The 19,638-nt window shown below is 59.8% G+C and overlaps 1 protein-coding gene across 1 annotated transcript in view; it reads right to left on the bottom strand.

The window, feature by feature from the left end:
- Positions 1-446: 446 nt before the first annotated feature.
- The window catches only part of AJAP1 (adherens junctions associated protein 1), a 44,539-nt gene continuing 25,347 nt past the window's right edge, over positions 447-19,638 (bottom strand). The window contains exons 3-6 of the mRNA XM_075437546.1: positions 13,632-13,719; positions 12,109-12,351; positions 10,583-10,712; positions 447-5,213 (exon numbers count right to left, since the gene is read on the bottom strand). Coding sequence (XP_075293661.1) covers positions 10,640-10,712; positions 12,109-12,351; positions 13,632-13,719 — 404 coding nt within the window. The 3' untranslated portion in view covers positions 447-5,213; positions 10,583-10,639. The remainder of the gene's footprint in view (positions 5,214-10,582; positions 10,713-12,108; positions 12,352-13,631; positions 13,720-19,638) is intronic.

Below are 19,638 nucleotides of genomic sequence, written 5' to 3'. Positions count from 1 at the left end.
GCACGGCAGAGCGGCCGCTGGCCCGGGAGCAGCCAGCTTTGCCGGCTGACCGCAGAGGCTGGCGGCGAGCAGGGCTCGTCCCAAGCCGTCCTGTCCCTAAGACAGAGCCACCAGCAGCGCACAGACAGACCACGGCAGCTCCGCGGGACTCGGCAGCCTTGCGGCAGCTGTGACGCGCTTCTTGGTAACGACTGAGGGGCTGAGAAATCCAGAAAACGAACGAAAAAACCCAAGAAGCGGCTAGCTGGAAGTCTACGGCAAAGCAAGGAGCAAAACTTTTTTCTCTTCCCAAGCTGCCAGGTCCACAACGAAACAAAACACAGTAAAAAAGCTCTGGTTTTCCGAGGAAAGGGCACGCTGCAAATACAGCTTTGCCAGGCGGTGGCCGGCGCCCGATGCCGCATCTGGGTTGTGCTCGGGGCTGCACCCCGCGCCCGCTCCCCCGGATTTACTGTACAGAAAATCCCTAATCCTCCAAATGCGCCCAAGCCCCTCCTGTCCCCACAGAGGAGCGAGCCCCCCCTGCGCAGGGAGCGGCTCCCACTGACTGGAAGTCCCTGGTGGCACGAGCGCTGGCAAAGCCGCCCCGTTATTGCTCAACAAGCGCTGGGCTGGCTCAAGCCAACGAGACCCGGCACCACTCCCGCCAGCTCAGGGCGAAGCTTCGTGTCCGGCGAAGGGCAGCGACGGAGGGAGCCCGTCTGGAGCCATCCCCTGGGGCTGCGGCACCCAGAGGATCTCGGGGAGAGCCGACGGGGCCGTAACGCGGCCAAGCTCACGAGGGAACGTGTCTGCAAACGCCACACGTGCCTGCTTTTCCCCCGGTGTAACAGATCTGCTCAACAGGTCTATTCCACTAAAATACAACTTGTTGTTTTTCCTTTCTTTTTTTTTTTTTGGCTCTCATCAGCGGTAGGGAATGAAATAACCACAGTTCACTTCTCTCTACCAGGAAGGACCCTGGGATGATAGGATCCTGCCTCGTAAATCACCGCCTTTGCAGCTCCGGCCCTTCCCTCCGTTCCTTCCTCCTGGCAGCTGCCCCTTGTCGTGTGCTTGGCATGCAGAGGGATGGGAGGGCTTCTCTGATAAAGTGCAAGTGCTGTTGGTCCTTATAAATAAGGGAAGATTGTGCATCTACTTCTGTTCCCTGGTTCACCACTCATCTCTCGGTGACCAGGACGTGTCCTTCTGCAGACTATGTGGAAAGCTCACGCGAGTCCTGCCGTCAGAAACCCGCTCCCGTCGTCTGGGGTCGAAGCTGTTCGCCTTCATTCTCTCTCCCTGACACACACACACACGCTTCCCCCTCCCGGCCCCCAGCTCTGTGGGGAGCTCCCCAGGAGCCGGGTGCCGGGCTCGGCGCAGGGCATCTCTCCATCACCATCACCAGCGCTGCCCGCGCCGCCCTGCCAGCCCCAGTTCTGCCTCACGACTCCCGTCAGGCAGCTGGTTCCATAGGTGCAGAAACAGAGAACGATGCTTCAAACGCTCGGGAACGAGGGAGCTGAGATATATTTTATGATGTCAAATTGCTATCGAGATTACACCGGAATACCCACAAGAACTACTGGGTGCCGCCAGCACGTACAGATAAATCGGAAGATCAATGGGTGAAGCACAACGGAGGCGGCTCCTGCGCTGGAGTGGATTGATGCCAGCAAAGCCAGACAAAGGAGGAGGATTCCAGGGCTGTGCCAGCAAGGCTGCTTTGCGGGGCTGCCCCTTTGCGTCAGCAGAACACCAAAGCCCCAGTACGCCGAGGTCACCCCGCAGCGGTCGCTGCGAGTCCGTGCTGCTGGCGGGGTCCGGGCTGGCTCCCGCTGCCAGGCAGCCCGGGGGTGAGCAGCCCCCGGGTGCTGCCCTGCGCAGGGGCACTGCTCACCCCAGCAAGGTGACGCTCTGCACTTCCAACTGCACCCTGCTACAGCCCAAAGCCCCCCAGGCGCGCGCAGGACCACACTGCCGTGCCTCCCCATTTCGGGGCAGACCCCCGCGGCAAACGCTCCCCGCGTCTCCCAGGGAAGGCGACAGCTCTGGGGGGTCGCTCCTCTAGCGAGACACTGTCCGTCCCCCCGGGGGCATCCACCCAACGCCCCGGAGACCCGGACACGAGAGCTGCCCAGCAGACACCCCTCTGCCCAGTGCCCAGCCCCACCACGGCAAGGTTTGCTCTCACGAACACAAAAAAAGGAGCAGATCTCCGCTCTGCTGCCGAAGCCTAAGGGGACCCGACCCTCTTAAACACCCCCCAACAACAAGACCCAGCCCCGGGGCCGTGACGTGTGCTGCCGCCCACGCCCGCCCAGCCACCGCCGCCGAAGGAGCGGGTTCGCTCACGGAACGAAACCCGGCCGGGAGCAACAGGACCCCCTCCTCCCCTCCACAGCGCAGAACGCGCCCGAGGCGATGCTCGAGGCTCATCAGCTCACGGGGAGTGTTGCCAGTGCCTTCGGAGACGGCTGGTTCGAGCCCACTGGTAACCATCAGGTCCGTCAAGGAAGGCTTCTTCCCAGGGCAGCTTCCAAAAATTCAGGAAAAAAAAAATCTAGACCATGTAATTCCATCAGAAAAGGACAGAAAAGGGTACGGAAACCAGAGACTGCACACGTGGCTATGTGCAACACCAGGAGTTTCTACTTTTTTTTGAAACTGTACGCTCATTATAATAAAGAAATGGAGCTGAACAATTAGCAGATGAGTAGAAATGTGTATCTGGACAATTCTAAAAAATCGCTAGCATTTACGAAGGGCAGTTTTTACAAAAAGAACTGGAGGACTTTGGTCTGAACTCTGCTGTCGTTCCCGGCCACGTCACGTTGAAGCAGCCCACCTGAGACCCGTCTCGGTGTCTGGCGTGAAGCAGACCCCCCCACGAACCCCACAGTGCCGTCGCCCGGCAGCCCTCCGCAAGCTTTGCCTTGGCATGGTCTGCGTGGGCAAGCCCAGGCCTGGAGCAGGGCATGTGTTGAAGAGCAGAAGCAAAGCGTGGTGAGACACCGGGCAGGCTGGGAGACCCCAGCCCGCTGCCGCCATCCAAGGCTCCTGCCGGGCTCTCCCAGCTTGGAGGGGCACAGCACGGACTGCCACGCCGACAGCAACACCCCACTCTGTGGAAAGACTTGGAGAGGGGGGCTTGCAGGCAGGACGCCATGCTCATCAGCACCCACCAAAAGCACCCACCCCAGCAGGAGCTGGATGGGCCATGGGATGTGTTTCTAGTGCAACACACCAAAGCGGAGCCAGCGGAACCGTACTTCCCTGGCACACCATTGGGCAAAAATCCCTTTTTAACACTATTAAATGATCCCCATGATTGCGGACAGCGGGCTGCATCTTCTCCTGCCATAGCTGACCCAGCCAAGACCAGGAGGGCAAAGGAAGAGGCTCCCTGGAGCTCGCTGGCTGGGTCAGGAGGCAATGGGCTTCTTCCTCCCTTGCTTCTCACAAAGGGCTGTGCAAGCTTTGGTGCTGCGGCCAATTTAGAAGCCATTTGCCAAAAACCTTCTACATTCCACTCCTGAAATACGTCTCTTGTGCAAAGAGAGGGCCACCCTTCGAAGGTCTGCGCCTAAAAGCTGTCCCCGGCCAGCCCCGAGGCGTCACGCGTTCATACAGCGGGGACTGCAGCTCTGCAAACGAAGGGCAGACCCAGGCTTTCGGGCTTCTTCCTACCAACCTCGGTAACACATCGGGTACAGAAGTCTGGAAATGCCCTGCACCACCACCTCCTGCAAGCTGCCAGGAGCTGGGGGACCTGCCAGCCCCGAGCTCCGTGCTCGCTTCCGGCTCCAAGCTCACCTCCAGCTTACCCCGTTCTGAGCTCACCTCCTGCTCACCCTGCTCCGAGCTCGCCTCCTGCTCACCCTGCTCCGAGCTTGCCTCCTGCTCACCCTGCCCAAAGCTCCATGATCGCTTCCCGCTCCGAGCTCACCTCCAGCTTACCCCGTTCTGAGCTCACCTCCTGCTCACCCTGCCCCGAGCTCCGAGCTCGCCTCCTGCTCACCCTGCCCCGCTCCCGGGAACGCGACGGTGCACAAACGCCGTCTCAGAGCCGGGGCCCGTGGGGAGCGGGCGCTGGATCCGCTCGGCGCACGCAGCATCCCACACTGGGCAAAGGGGCTCGCAACGGCCGAGACCCCGCGCAGCGGCCGGCGGGCGGGATGCTGCTCTGCTGCTCCGGCCTCTCGACAGCAGGAATGCACTTTGTGAATCTGGCCCAGACGCACCCTCCCGGCTCTCCTGCCCGCTTCCATCCTCCTCCCACCCCAGCCCAGCCTGCCGCGTGCTCCGCCACCGGTTCCAGAGCTGGAGGGGCCGCGGGGCAGCGCAGCCGCGCTCCGGCCGGTTTTCGGGAAGCCTCTCCCCGGCAGCCCGCCGTGCCGGCAGTGCGCTCAGAGCCGGCCCGCGCTGTGCCCCACCGCTCGCTGCTGCCGTCCGGTCACGTCACCGCTGCTGGAAACACATTTCCAAAAAGAACCAAAACGAGATATATATATATATATATGTATACATACATATATATGTTTATACATACACACACACGTATATATATGTATATATGTCTACCTATATATACACATATAGGTTTGAAAGGCAAGCTGCCAAAGTAGAAAACATCAGTTTACCTAGTTTGTATTATGCGTGTTAAAGAAATCAGACTTTTATCCCATGACATCTTTAAAAATGAGTATTTAAGATCTTCAAAAATTGCTACAGTACAAAAAGTGTTTGTGTGTGTATATATATATATTTTCCCTCTACATATATCGTATGTATGTATGCGTATGGACCGGAATGAATGACCCCACCAGAAGAGACGCCCCACTTGTCCTCCACACCGTTTCTCGGCGTTATCGACTCAGCTCCGGCTTCTCGCGAAGTCTTTGCGTCGGTTCATGGCACATAATGGTATTATTGGCACAGGTTCAGAGTCACAGTCCACGTCCAGGCTCCAGGCGCTCAGTCCTTCCCCCTCAGTCCCTCGCCGGTTCCTCTTCCTCCACGGGATTCTTTGCTCACACATTTTTCTTTCTCTTCTCCAAAAAACGCGCTCCTTGAAAAACGCAGTTACCTATAGGCGTGTTCATTTTTATAAAAATATATTTGGCCCATAGAACGCTGCTCTTTGAGTCTCCTACTGGTAAACAGAAATGGTAGGTACAGGTAACCCATTATTTTTTTATATTTTTTACAGGTTCACCAATGGAATCCTGTTAGGGATGAGAAGAAAAACAAAGATTAAACCATGCCAGGGCAACGCGTCACGACTCGCATCGCTTCTTCGGTGGCCCCAGGAGCCCGGCGGCTTCCCCCTCCTCCCGGCAGCGGCACGGCAGCGGCAGCGGGCGAGCACCCCGGGGACAGGGGTGCAGAGGAAGTGGGGTGGCAGCGACCTGCCCAGCTGCCAGCCTGCCTCTGGGACTGGGACCGCTGCTCCTGCCTCCCGGGAGCAGCCCCAGCCTTGCCCCGCTCGTTGGGAGCCGTCTTGGCGGGGCAGCCTTCCAAAGGGGGGTGGGCGCCTCGGGACCGGGGTGCGTCTGGCGAGCAGTGGGAGGGACGGCGAGGCCTCGGCGTGCCGAGCTGCACACTTTGATCTCCTCAGGGCCTTTTGCAAAGTGTGATTTCTTTCTGAGCACCCTTGCATTCTGGAGCTTTTCACACTTGGGCTGAGAGCAGCGAGTGCTCTGGCAGATGAGAAGACGATGATGAGTACTAACAAGATTTTCTAAACTTAAATGCCCTAAAGAAATCAATAGAGAATTGGTTAAGCATCAAAACCAGAGATCCTATTGAAGTCCTTCTTAAGCTATTTATTTGCTGTCTTCTGAAATATCTCTCCCTACGTAATCTTCAAACCTTTACGCAAAGACAATTACTCCCCATCATTAGCGTGCGGCCACTTGCTTTACGTGCGTGGGACCGCGCGTACGGCGATACGCGCCGCAGCACAGCTACGTACGGCACGCGCGCCGTGCTGCCGACCGCGTGCTCGTGCTGCACACGCCCTAACCCACGCCACGACCTCTGCCTAGCTGGCTATCAGCATCTAGAAACGCAGCACGCTTTCCGTTCAAGCCTTCCTTCCTCAACATTATTTTCATGCAAGATGCCCAATATATAGCGTCTCCAAGAACAACACTGAAGTCTTAATTAGCAAGACAGATTTTAGAGTCCTTAATCTCCTGCACCGGGGCTGTGCTGGGACTGCTGTTTTTCCTCCGAAGACAAGCCTGGGTATTTTATGATGACTCATTATCTGTTACTGTTAATACAAACCATTTGCTGTTGTTAGGCAGAACGGGGCCATCACAGCAGCTGCTCGCCGTGCTCGAAGCGCGGAATTACCATACAATACTCTAAATGTTAACGGCCTGGTGCAGAGGCTGGGGTCAGATCAACGTTACCGCACCAGTCTGACTCGCGGGTCCCAAATGGCCCCTTCCCTGCCAGCGCTGGGGCGAACGTTGACACGGTTCGGGATGAACCCTGCTTCACGCACGCATTGCGGGCTCTGAACCCCGTATTGTGTTCCAAATAGCCTCTTTGTGCAAAGTAGGTCAGCGCTTGATCAACCTTCCAGATTTCTGTATAATCTCATTCCATGGGGTTTTTCAGTCAAAGAGAGTGGGATTAAGGGCAAGAATAACGCGAAATCTCAAACTTCATTTCAGAAAGCCCCAAAGCCAGTACGAAATCAAACCAAAACAGCCACAGTTTGCCACGGGGCCCAGCCAAAGCCACCTGAGTCTCAGTGAATTCCACCTTCCGGTTCGCAAGCTGGTGGCTGCTCCTGCCTCTGCCTCGGCGCTGCGTCTCCTCTGTCCCCTGCCGTGCTCGGGCCACCGATGGCTTTGCTCCTTACACCTCCGTGCAGGCAATCCTCCAGCGAGCTGCCTGGTACAAACGCTTACCTGACTGCTTCACTCTTCACCTCAGCCAGCCCCTGGCCACCACGCTGCCGCTGCTTCGCCCGCACCAGCCGAGCCCTCTCTGCGGGAGCGGCTGCCCAGGGGTGACGGCCACCGACGTGCCAGCGCTGCGGAGGGTCCTGCCCGCGGCACGGCAATCTGCCCAGGAGCTCCAACATCTGCTCACCGCGGGCAGCATCGCCCAGCGCCCCGGCAGGGACCGCGCCGGCGGCACAGGAACCCTCCCCGTGGCTCCTGTTGGCACGGGATGAACGTGACCCCGGGAAATGACTTCAACACCTGCTTGCCGTGTAACGAGACGAGTCTCGCCAGGCTTCCTGACCCGGCCTCAGCGCTGCCGGCAGCTCTCCGGGCTGGGGACCGCGGCGCAGTGCCATCGCTACGCCCGCTCCCTGCAGCCGCTCAGCCCGCGGCGCCGTCGGCATCGCCGAAGGCCAGACCGCCGCCCCGGCAGCACGACGCCCAGCACTCGCACGGTGCTGATGGGCTGTAACACGTCAAGCCCACGATAAACTCCACGTTAAACTCCAACCAGCCTCCCGGTGCTCATCCGGTCGAAATGTCGGCGCTCCCTCTCTGCCCTGCCATCCCTGTCCCTGGCCACATCGTCCGTCTTGTGCCTCCAGCTCCGACTCTACCCGTTCAATAGCACTAATTTGCTTATTAGACAGCTAAGAGCTGTGAAGTGCCATCAATTAAAACTTGTCAAGTGCTTTGAGCCTTTCCAAGGAGAGAGGTTTCCAGCGCGGAGACCGGTGCGGTGCCTACCCTCCCGGTGCATGGCCACGCGCCTGCAGAGCAAGGAGACCCCCACCCTCCGCTCGCCCTGGCTGGGGGTGCCCCCCGTGTGCACCCCTCCGTCCCCTGCACACCCCGAGAGAGAGGGGATGGGAAGAGACAGCCCCGCGTCACCCCTCCAGCCAGGAAGCTCCCTGGGCTCGAGAGCATCCTCCACCTCTGCTGAGATGCAGCAGGTCACCATCAACTCTGTCGCCTTGAGGCTACGTTTCTGCTACCGTGAAAGCCAGCCAGGAAAGCAGCCACAACGCCAGCAGAGGTGCAGCCCAAGGCAGCTGCATCTCCTTTTCCACCAGCCTCTCCTCTAGAAACGAGAGCTGGAAAGGCATCCGCAGTCCCACCGCTCCTCCTGCGCTCAGCAGCATCCATCCAGAGACAGGGGACAATCCACCAGGAGCTCATCTCCACGCCACCAGCCACACCATCTGCTCACGAAGGTTTCACCTTACACAGGGACAAGCGACACTTGAAATACTCATTTTGTCTGCGGGATGTCCCAGCCGGTGCACAGGTGTTCACGCAAAACGCTGCTTGCGTGGGGTTGCAACGCATCTTCTGGCCGTAGGCTCCTGGGAAGCTCCGGGGGTCTGCGCAGACCGCCACGGGCTGCGGGGCACAGCCGGGGCTGCAGGGAGAGCAGCGCCGAGCCCGCTCGGCAGACCCGCGCACCGCGGCCCGGGCAGGTCCCCACCCCAGCACCCACCCGAGGCGCGCGGAAAAACACCAAGTGACCTTCTCTGAACTTTTAAAGGATTTGGGTTGACCCCATTCTGGGACGAGGGCAAATTCTCCTGTTACCCACGCCACGGTGACGCTCTCGACACTGCTCCCCACACACGGCAGGGACCTATGGCAGTCGCCTGGGTTTCAGCCTGACGCACCATCTATACACGTGCATTCCGGAAATACCCTGCTGTAAACACACGTATGCATGTGCACACCTGCAGAGAACAGTTCTTGGATTAATCTTCTTTTGTTAACATTAATGAAGCCAAACATCAGCTTCCAGAACTGTATAAATAATTGAAACATTATTATGAAGCTAATGCTCCAGGTACGACTCGGATGGATTTTTCCAGAGCATGTCAATACGCGTTTTATGGATTCCATGAAAACGGGTCAATGAGAATTTCACGGATTTAATAAGGCATAATGGACCGCCTTTGGGCTGTTTAAAGAAATCTGTGGAGCTGACCAGGGCACAGTCTCTGGTACAGAGCTTCACAGGACCTCGGGCAGGAGCGGTGGGAACAGAGGTCCCTTCCAACCCCTACTATTCTGTGATTCTGTGATTCCCATCGCGCGCAACGGCTCAGAGCTGCTCCTTCCTCCCCTCTACTCCAGGCACCAGAGCTGCTGACGGCACCCACGCACGACTGCCTGGGGTTTCGTGGGACTTTTTTAAAAATCATTTAAGCCAACGGACAGACATCTCAAACCACACAGCTCGGGGTGGAGAAGGCACAGCGGATTACCGCCGTCTGCTTCCTGCAGCTAGCGTCTGCGCGCGCTGTCGTGGCAGACCCTGCAGAGCCTCTCCCGTTCGTCCCCCAGCTGCCCCTGCTCACTAACACCAGCTCTCCGGCCAGGGACCGCCACGCTTTGTCCCCCCCAGAGAGCAGCCACAGCAAAAAGGCCGGAGAAATAACCAGAGACCGTTAATAGATGGGGAATCAGAGCCCTCTGACGTTCACGGGGACAGCCCCTCCAGCCAGGAGAGGCTCCCGGGGCAGAGCTGCCCCGGCCGGCAGCGGGGTCGTGCCAGCAGCAGACGGCTGACCCCCCGCTCTCAGGCACACAGCTCACCTGGCCTGCCCAGCCACGGCCAGCCCCGGGCACAGCCGAGACCATTAACTTTTTATTCCCTTCCATTCTAATCTAATTATATTTCTGTGTTCAATAGCTGAGCATAATGTTAAACAGGCTATTCCGAGCGAGCCGCAGTCAGGGAAGGCTGGAAATTTCATTTACACTGAATATATGATTCATTACAGCAGGGACTTGGGACAGACCAATTAATTCACCTGAGCGCGCGGCTCGAGCGGGCACTGCTGCCCCGTGGTGAGCTGGCACACCGCGAGCCCTCGCTGCTTCTCCTGCCACCGCTCTCCAACCGTTCCTGCCACCACCACTTGAAAGGGGAGAAACATCCCCAGACAGCACACTGCTGCGACCAGCGCAGCATCGCTGCGCTCCCTTGGCTGCGGCGGTCTCCGAGGAGAGAACTCGGCGGCTGGGGACCGCGCGCAGGGGCTTGCAGGCTGCAACGGGGGCACGCGGGGAGGAGGAGGAGGAGGAGGAGGAGGAGGACCCCGGCACCGTCGCAGCAGGAGCATGGAAGTGTTGATGACAGCCAACATCATCAAATGAGCGTTGGGGCACGGATGGAGCATGCATGTCGGATGCACGCCCCTAGAAGGAGACGGGCCGCCCATCATGCAACAAGAGGTTAATTACAGTTCAGGCCGTTTCCCGGCGTGGAAATTGCTCTCGCTTGTCGAGGTTTTAGAGGGGGGCTGGAACCACAAGATCAGGCTGAAGTTCAAGGCTGCCCCACGGACCTTTCACTCTCAAGTCCATGCCCATGCCAGTCCCTGACGTTTAGCTCACGCCCGTCTGTAATTCCCCTCCGTGGAAAAGCCATTTTGGTACCCAACGTCCCACCCGCGGCGAGATGTGTCCGGGCATCCCGGCCGGCTGAGCCACCCGCCTGGCGTCCGACGTCCCCAGGGAAGCGTGAGCAGGAGGATGGCACCAGGCAGGGAAGAGAGCAGCTGCTGGCGGGCAGGGACGATGGGCACGGGGTGGGCACGGGGTGGGCACGGGACGGACGCGGGGAGCGCGGTACGTACCAGGAAACAGCCCGGCGGCGTCTGCCCTGCCCCAGGAGTCAAACAGGCTTCGGCCAGTCAGCAGGAGATTTCAAACCATTTCTCAGACACAAAGGCCACGGGAATAAGATGCCGGTCAGAAGAAGAGGGTCTGCAGTGAGCGGAAAAACGGGCTTGCACGTGCTGGTACGTAACACGCAAGGAGCAAACCGCGGCGGCCTGCTGCAAAAATCAGCTTTTTTTAGAGGGGAAAAATAAAACCTCTCTAAAATAATACTTGGAGTGGGCTTATTGGCCCTGGAAACCAGGATGGTGCAAAGCAGAGAAAGAAGAAAAAGACGGGCTGCAGTATCGAATGTTTCTACCCCTGTGCACGAGCACCCTTCAATGCAGCCCATTGCCCTGCGGCTACCGGACCCCACACGGCAGCGGGGCCCCCTCCTCCCCCCACCCCCCAGCCGCCGAGCAGCCCCGCGCCGGCTGGCCGTGCCCATCGCCCGCAGGGGCTGTGCCGGGCTGCCGGGACACGCACCGAGGCCAGCGGGGTCCCAGACAGCACCGTCCGACGGCAGACGGGCGACGAACCCCCTCCCTGCACCGCCTGGCTGGGCTTCGCATCAAACCCAGCGCGCGCCCAGCGAAACGGTCTGAAAGCCCCCGCCGGTTCCCCGCCTTCCGAGGAAGCCCTGGAAAACGTGAACCAGCGAAACCCCATGCACATGCAGAAGATGACGGATAAAAAGATGTCTGTTCAGCTGCCAGGCTTCCGTCCCTCGCGCAGGTGGACGTCGGCTGCGGGCAGCACGCACGCCACGGGCCGGCCAGGCTGCCCACCCCCAGCACCAGTTGCTCGTTTTGTCCCTCAAAACGCTCCTCCTGATCTCCCTCGAGCGCTGGTGGAGGAGATGCACTTATCCCACGGTGAAGCTGCACCAGTGGAAGGGCTCTGGGAGCCAGCGCGGGGCGCGGGGAGCGGTCACCCCGTCCCCCTCTCTCCCCACGCCGGCCAGGGGCACGCAGCGCGGGGGCTCGCGTCTCTCACGGCGCGCCGCCAGCTGCTATGAAGCCCCCTCGTTAACGCATCATTATTTCACGCCAGACAAATGGTTCATTGGGCTCTCGCCGCCTGCTCCTCCATTAATCACCGCACTCGTTCGCAACCCAGCAGCTCTTTCGATGCCACTTAGGAGACAGCACGAACGCTGGAAGATGATCCAGCAGCATCTACGTGCTGGCGGCGGCAGCCGGGAACTGGAAAGCGTGCGGTGCCGAACGCTGCCAGGGCCTGCGAGCCGAGGGGGGTACGGCCGGCTGACACGGCCAGGAGAGGATCTGCCACGCTGCCCGCCCGTCCTCACCGGCGGGATGAGGGCTGCAGGGGCCGTGCCCACGTCGAGCACCGCGGCTGGGAGAGCCCGAGGAAGGCAGCTCCAGCACGCGCTCCAGGGCATCTCCTGCCAGCGGGCATCGCCCCGGGCAACGGACCCCGGGCACCGGAGTGGGATGACGCTCCCCACCCCGCCGGGACACCGCGCCGGCCGCCTCACCTGTTTCCATTGAAGGTTGTTTTATAATCCCCGGGCGAGCGCAACGCCTCCTCGGCGTAGACGGGCACGGGGGTCCGGACGCACTCGTGGGAGCACTGCAGCGTCTCGTTGTAGGCGGTGAAGATGTCGAGGGCGCTGGGCACGCGGGCCGGGGCGAAGTCGGTCAGGTTCTGGCAGCTCTCCTCCTGCTGGTCCAGCTTGCGCTGGTGGCTGTTGCGCCGCGGGCGCCCGCTCTGCGCGCAGCTGCGGCGAGAAGCAGGGTCAGGACGCGCCGCGGGGCAACGCGCGGGATCGGGCGCTCGTTCTACATCGCCCGACGTTCGGTTAGAACTCAGGTGCTTTGGGAAGATCAGCCACAGCCAAGCAGTCATTTTGCTCGGCTTTTGTTTTTTTAAGGATCAAATTCACATTTTTGACACAAGCTTTTTACCGTCAGAGGAGTTACTTAGCAAGTCACACGTCTGTACCCGCAGGAAATGAAAAGCCGTTTTTTAAGTGAAAAGATGTAGGTGAGAACAACGAAGTGAAAGCCTTCCCACGCGGGAGGCACCAACAGGTTCTGACTTCATAAGCTCCGACACCGGTCTGAGACCACAGACACCCTCGGCCGAGGGACGGCTGGCGGGGCAGCCCCGCTCCCCAGTGCCTCCACCGGCTCCGGAGCCTCCACCGGGATCAAGCGGCCACGCCACGCGTCTGGGTCCACACGTGCGCAACGGGGAGAAGGCCAGAGAGCAGGAACCTGCCCGCCATTGCCAAGAAGGCCAATGGGATCCTGGGGTGCATTAGGAGGAGTGTGGCCAGCAGGTCGAGGGAGGTTCTCCTCCCCCTCTACTCTGACCTCAAAGTAGGCCACTTTCCCTGGGAAAATAGGTAAAGCCACGAGCGCCTGCAGCGAGAAGCTAACCTATTTTGCCATACGCCCAGCCACGCCGGGAGAGCAAACGGGGGCAAACGCAGCCGGAGGAGGGCACGAGCGCTCCCAGGGACCGGGCACGCTTCGCCCCGGCGGCAGCGCGGCGCTCGGGAGATGCCCTTCAGCCCACGGAGCTGCCGGGAAGGTCGGAACAGGCTCGCTGAGCCAGGCTGGTGATGGAGGGAGCAGCAGCAAAGCTGCTTAGACAAAGCAAGGTGGAGATGCCACCCCGCGCAGGGCAGGTCCCGGCACCCTCGCGGGGACACCCGCTGCGGCCGAACGCGCGGCTCTGACCTCACCGCGTGGCATCACGTTGCAGCGAGGCGCACGTGCCCCACGTGGGACCCTGGCCACGTGCCGGTCCCCAAAGCCACCAACCACACCATGGGGAGAGGCAGGGAGCCGCGGGGGCACAGGAGAACCCAGGTGCTTCCAAGTGCTTTGGAGGTTTCAGCACAAACCCCCCGTTTTCTCCCGCAGTGCCTTTCCGAAGCCGTCCCGGCGGATGCCGCGGGCTGTAGCAGCTGGAAAGGGACCCTGGTCCCCACCCTGTCCCCATCCCCACGCCACCCCCCCCCAAGCCACTCAGACCCAGGAGGGACCTTACCAATTTTTTAAGACAAGAGTTGTTATCAGAGCAGCTATGACCATGATGAGGGACACGGTAATAGTGATTATCTGATGAACTGCCAGACCTGCGGAGAAAAGAAACGAGAGAAAGTGGGGACGGGAGCCAAGGGGGACCCCGGGCAGCGGCGAGCAAAGCCCCCCGCCAAGCAAACCCCCCGCCAAGCAAACCCCCCCGCCGCCTCCCCCAAGCCCTTCCCCGGCGCGGGGCCGGCCGCAGCCCCCGGCAGCAGCGACGCAATCCTCTCCTGCCTTACATAAAATAATCTTTAAGCCAGGCTTCTCATTTCCTATCCTCTCAAGTGTGTTCCTTGTCAGCCCGAATTAGGCACGAAGAACGGAAGAGATGCGCAGACGTCTCCCCTCCGGGACGGAAAGGGAAACTTGAGCGCAGCCTGGCAGTGGGTGCAGGATTAACCAGGGTAATAATCACCGCACTAACTGCTGCTCACTTAGCAGGTCGGGTGGGCTCATTTTCTTCTAATTCACCTTACACAGGGTATAATTTCGGCTCGTGTATCATTCCTAATGAGCAGTTTGGAAACAAAAGCATCTCAACGTACAGTACGTTTGTGATTTTGCGCTGCTTTACAGTTGCAATTTCGTAATGAAATGATTTTCCTGGCTGCAGCCCAAGGATGTGCTATTTTTCACAAACAGATGTTGCAGCTCCTGACGGATGAGGTTTTTAATAAATAAATAAGGGTTAGTATGACAGGAAAACAAGTGAGGGTTTTTTTTTATGTGTGTATATATATGTGTATGTGCATCTGTGCAATGCTTGCGTAGTGCTCCCAGCTCGTGCGGGTGCGCGTGGCAAGGAAACTGCTGCTGCCCGGGCTCCCGGCTGCTGCTGTGGCTCGGCCGGAGCTGGGGATGCTCGCGGGGCTGCTCCGGCTGCGGACCCGGGCAGGAGGAGGGCAGACGGCTGCCGTGGGCGACCCGGCCGCAGCAGCTCTGCCAGTGCCGGCAGCCGAACGCACGCACGCCCCTTGTCCGGCGAAAGCAGCGTGGCCCCTCCTCGGCGGGCAGAAAACCCTCCCAGCAGGGACTTCATACAGAGCCTCCCCACGCTCCCGCGGGAACGCCGGCCCAGGGCTCGCCCACGCTCCCGGGCAGCGGATCCACGCCGCGGGTCCCCTGCGTTCGGCACAGGGCAGCCCGCGCTCAGGGCAGGCTGCTGGGGGACTCCGAGCAGCAGCCCAAGCACCGGGCTGGGTCATCAGGCCAGACGAGATTCAGCAGCGGTGTTCTAAGCCACAGACTGCACTCGCTGCTCCGCTGCCTTCTCCCGAAGGACAAAAGTTTGACTCCCTTGAAATTCGTTATCTCGTCTCCCCCTGCTCATCGCCGTACCCCGGGGGTTTCGGGTCCCCGCCTGCGCGCCCACAGTGCCAGCAGAATTAATCAAGGGAGAAAAGCTGCTCGAGCCCAGCCTGGCTCCCTGGGCACAGCCACCACCTCCCAGGGCTCGCAGCGTGCGCTGCCTCCCCAGCCCACGCACCTCCGAAGAACCCCTCATCCCCCAGAACCACGACGGAAAACGCTTCTGGCCTGGGGAAGAGCGGGAGAAACGCCGCGCAAGGCTGCCGCGACCCACGAGGGCTCCCAAGGGGCCGTGGGCACCGCTCAGCCCGGGCGCACGAAGCGACGTGAGCGACCTCCGGCCGCGCCCAGCACGCAGCGCGGCAGCCTCCCAGCTGTCGGGAGCACGGGCGTGCACCGCGCCGCGGCTCGAGGCCGCCCCGGCTTTCGCTAGCCCTGCCCACGGGCGCGCGTGCCCCGCACTGCACCTCGCCTCCCGAGCAGCCTCGCTCAAGCTCCACCATCAGCTCGTCCTCGTCGGCACTGCCGTGCTGCCCAGGCTGCGGGACCCAGCCGGCGCCCCGGGAAGCGTGGATCCCGCTCGGGATGCGGAGACCCACAGAATCCCGGATTTTGAGCAACGAGGCCAGCCAGCAGCGACGCCTTTTTAGGAAGCGCTGTGGGCTGTGCTGCCAGGACGCATCCCGGGCGTAAATCACACGCTCAGAAATGTGCGTCTTGACAGTTTAATATCACAAATCCAAGGTCACCTTCGGCGAGTCTGACTCACCAAAACACGCCCGGTGCCAAGCACCGGGGTAGCGATCACTGGTGGGGAAGGCTTCAATCCCAGCCCCGCCACGGCGGGCAGCGGCCAGCGACCGGCACCAGGCTGCCGGGGAAGGACTGGTGCGAAGGGAAGGGGAACGATGGCCTGGCAACCACAAAGCTCTGGCAGATGGTGGAGCAGAAGCCCTCACCTCCAGAATAAAAGCCGCAGGGTTTCTGGAAGGAAGCAGGCACCCAGCATCCTTTACCACTGCCATGGTTTTACCTGGCAGCCAGCAACTCGGCACCAGACAGCCGCTCGCTCACCCCTCCCCTGCCCACCAGCGGGACGGGGAGAATGGACAAAAGGGGAAACTCGGGGGTTGAGATGAAGACAGTTTAATAAGACAACAAAGGAAACACTACTACTAATGATCGTAATAATGATAATAATGAATATGCAAAACAAACAATATACAATACAATCTTCTCACCACCCAATGACCGATTCACAGCCAGTCCCTGAGCAGCAACCGCGGAATCTGGAAATCGTGAATTTCACGGAATTCCCCAAAAAGTTCAAACTCCCAGACAAGAAAGGATTCGAACTCATGGAAAAGAGCAGAGCAGATTCCCGTCCCCCGGCCAGCCCCCGTTCACAAGCTGAGCGTGCCGCCCATGGCACGGAATACTCCCACCGGCCAGCCTGGCTCTCTGCCTGGCTGTGCTCCCTCCCCGCTCCTGCCCATCTGCTCACCAGCTGAGCATGGGAGACTGGACAAAGTCCTTGATGTCATCGCAAGAACTGAAAACATCAGTGTTATCAACATTCTTCTCCTACTAAATCCAACACACAGCAGCTACTGGGAAGAAAATTAACTCCATCCCAGTCGAAACCAGGACAAGCACTTCTGCTTTGCCAGCAGATACGCTATGGGGAGCTCTGGGAGCAGAGCTGGGGAGAGGAGCAGGGATCCCACCTGGTTTTAAGGACAGGACGTGGTCCAGAGCAGGAGGCTGTGGCAGATGTCAGCCACGCCAGGGACACTGCCAGTAAAGGGGTTTTCTAGAGGCAGGATCGAGGAGAAATGACTGCCCGAAGGCCAACGCTTCCCAAACACCGGCTCTGTGGATCGTGGCACGGTCCCAGTGCCGAGCTGGCAGAAAGCAGGGGCCCAGCAAAACAGGGAGGTGCAGAGCGCTGCAAAGCCCCGGTACCTTGGGGCTCCTCCTCTGCTGCCCAGTGCTGCGAGCCGCGCGCTCCCTCCCTGGGGAGCCATCGGACGGACAGAGGGATGGCTGCCCGCCAGCCCCCGCGCCCCGGCGAAGCATGGGATGCGTCAGGGTGATTTTTCTCCCTCGACTCAAGCACCTATTTTGCAAATGACCCATTTCCTCCATTTACTCCCAATTACACTTCAGTTGGTCCAAACACGCCGTGACAAGGCTCCTCGGGAGAACGGAGAACGGCTGGCACGAGCAGCTGCCAGCGCAAGGAGCGCGTCCGGCAAAGCAACGCGAGGGCTGGGGATGGCGGTGGAGGATGGGGAGGACTCGGCACCCACCTCCTCCGCACCAGCTCCCGCTCCGGAGGCTTCGTGCCCTCGAGGACAGAGCCGGCAGGCGCCTCGTAGAACCCACCCGTGACTCCGGACCGACAGCCAGCACCCCTGGGGACAGCGGCCGCAGGCAGGATCGCTCGGCAGCTGCGAGCCCGGAGCTGCGCGGGCTGCCGGCATCGCCCTCCCCCGAGCTGGGGAGATCGGCCACCCCCCACGAGCGACCGGGGACCCAGAGCCAAATTATTTGCTCCTCTGGCTTTCATTTCCCAAGGAAATTCACGCAGAAAATGCCACAGGACTCCCCCCCTCCCGCTGGCACCCCACCAGCTGCAGGCAAGATGTGGAGAAAGGCTTCTGGCCCCACGCTTTGGGTCCCTGGAGGACGGTCGTGACGGGAGCCGTGTCCCAACAGACCCAAGGAGTGCCGTGTCCCGACAGAGCCGAGGAGCGCGGCCGGCAGCTCCCAGCTCGCGCCCGCCCCGGCGCGTCGGCGCTCCGGCACGTGCCGGGTCAGAAGCGATGCCCACCCCGGCAGCAGCCCGGCGCAGCCAGCCCGGCCGCGTCCTTCGCGGCAATCTTGGAGCAGCTCCCAGTGGGACACTGCTGAAAAAGATAAAAGGAAAGGCTAAAAATAAAATAAAACCAGCCCAGTGCCCGATTCCTTTGAAAACAGAAGCGGCGTCGGAAATGAGACCTTCTGCAAAGCTGGGAGCTGAGGCAGAGGCGGCAGGGACACGGGAGAGCCTAACGATGCAATTAATCCTTGCACTTACATAATGCGAAAGGCGCAGGCAGAACAGATTGCAGGTGGCTGAGCACTGGGAAGGATGGCAGCTCTTGGGATGGCAGGACACAAGGATTTGAAGAAGGGCTGGATAATTTTAGACTCCATCACATACATAAGTTGCCATATGTAGCAGCACAGAAGAAAGTTCCTTTGCGTCGCATATTAATTCTGTACTACAGCCTGGGGGGTCTCACGGGGGTGGGAAATGCTTTTCCCAACAGCGTTAACCATGGCAGCGATGGAAAGAGGGAAAGGGCCCGGATGGGTAACTGGGATGATTCCTGGGAAGCCCCACAGCAATACCCACTGCAATGAAGACTAACAGGTCTTTATCTTTGCAAATAGATCAGATCCTTTCCTCTAGGCCTCCAAAGAAATATGTAGAACTGTACAGAGAAAAGCAGAATCGCAACACCCATTCTGCAAGAGAAGGAGTTAACGGATGGGGCACCGGGAGAGGGGACCATCCCCGTCGGGATGCGCAGCACCAAGGGGCGAGGTGAGAGGAGAGACGGCTGCGAAGAGCAAAGCATTATTTTAAGCACGGCCCTAGAAGCCCAGTCTGTCTGGAGGAAAGGGACCTGGAGGATAAAATCAATAGCTCATAAAGCAAAATTACCCTATTCCTCCTCCAGTGCAGGAAGCCTTCTGCCGAGCACGTAACTCACCGCGAAAGCCCCCGAGCGCGGGGCGGGCTGCAGGGAAGAACCTGGAAGCAGGAATTACGGCGGCTCGGTTGTGTTTGCTCATCTCCATGGCAAACATTTCAAATGGCAAAGCTCCGATCCCGGTGAGTTACAGAACCCAGCGGCCACTTAATTACACGTTAATAACCGGCGGAGAACCAAGCCGCAGGAAGGGCAGGGGCTGCGTGCGGGAGCGGGAGGGACGCCCGGCGAGCTGCCGCCCCGTCCGGCACCGGCCCCAGCGCCGCGAGGGGACCGCCCGCCGTTCCCTCGTCCAAGGCTTTTACCAGGCAATTTGACGCAGTGACCGTTTAACTCGAGGGTAATTACAGGAGAAGTATTTAATGGAATTGAAAGTGTGTCCAAACCCCCGCGCTTCTGCTAGTGCAGCAGAATTTAATGTGTCGCCTGCCAGGAGGGAAAGCTCTTCAAAGACACTCTTTGAACCCCTGGAAATGCTGAACTATTGCTGGGTTTTTCCACTCCGGTGCTGTCCACGTGCACTCCGCTCTCACCGGGGACTTCGCGTCCTCCCCGGCGTGGCAGACCCAGCCCCAGCATCCCTGCGGGCAGCAGCCGTGCACCGACCCGCACAACTCCAAATTCCCCAAGCCCAGGGAAAAAACCATCTTCTCCAAGCAAGCAAACACCAGGGCTTTTCTTCTACATTATTTTAAAGACCCTGTATTTGCCACCAAGATGAAAGCGCTGAGTTTTGGCCTTTCTGGCCACCTTCCGAAACAGCTCCTGGACAGCTCTGCAGCCACAGAATTAATTCCATGAGAAAATCCATTCGAGACGAATGCCTTGCCACTGCAGAAGTGCGCAGCGGCAGCGAATAGGAGATATAAGCTCTTAATTAAAAACAAAGAGAACCTC

Source organism: Opisthocomus hoazin, chromosome 16 (genome assembly GCF_030867145.1).
Source record: "Opisthocomus hoazin isolate bOpiHoa1 chromosome 16, bOpiHoa1.hap1, whole genome shotgun sequence".
In the NCBI taxonomy this organism is placed as follows: domain Eukaryota; kingdom Metazoa; phylum Chordata; class Aves; order Opisthocomiformes; family Opisthocomidae; genus Opisthocomus; species Opisthocomus hoazin.
The sequence above is the reverse complement of the archived record's forward strand: the minus strand, read 5'-3'. Positions and strand labels throughout refer to the sequence as shown.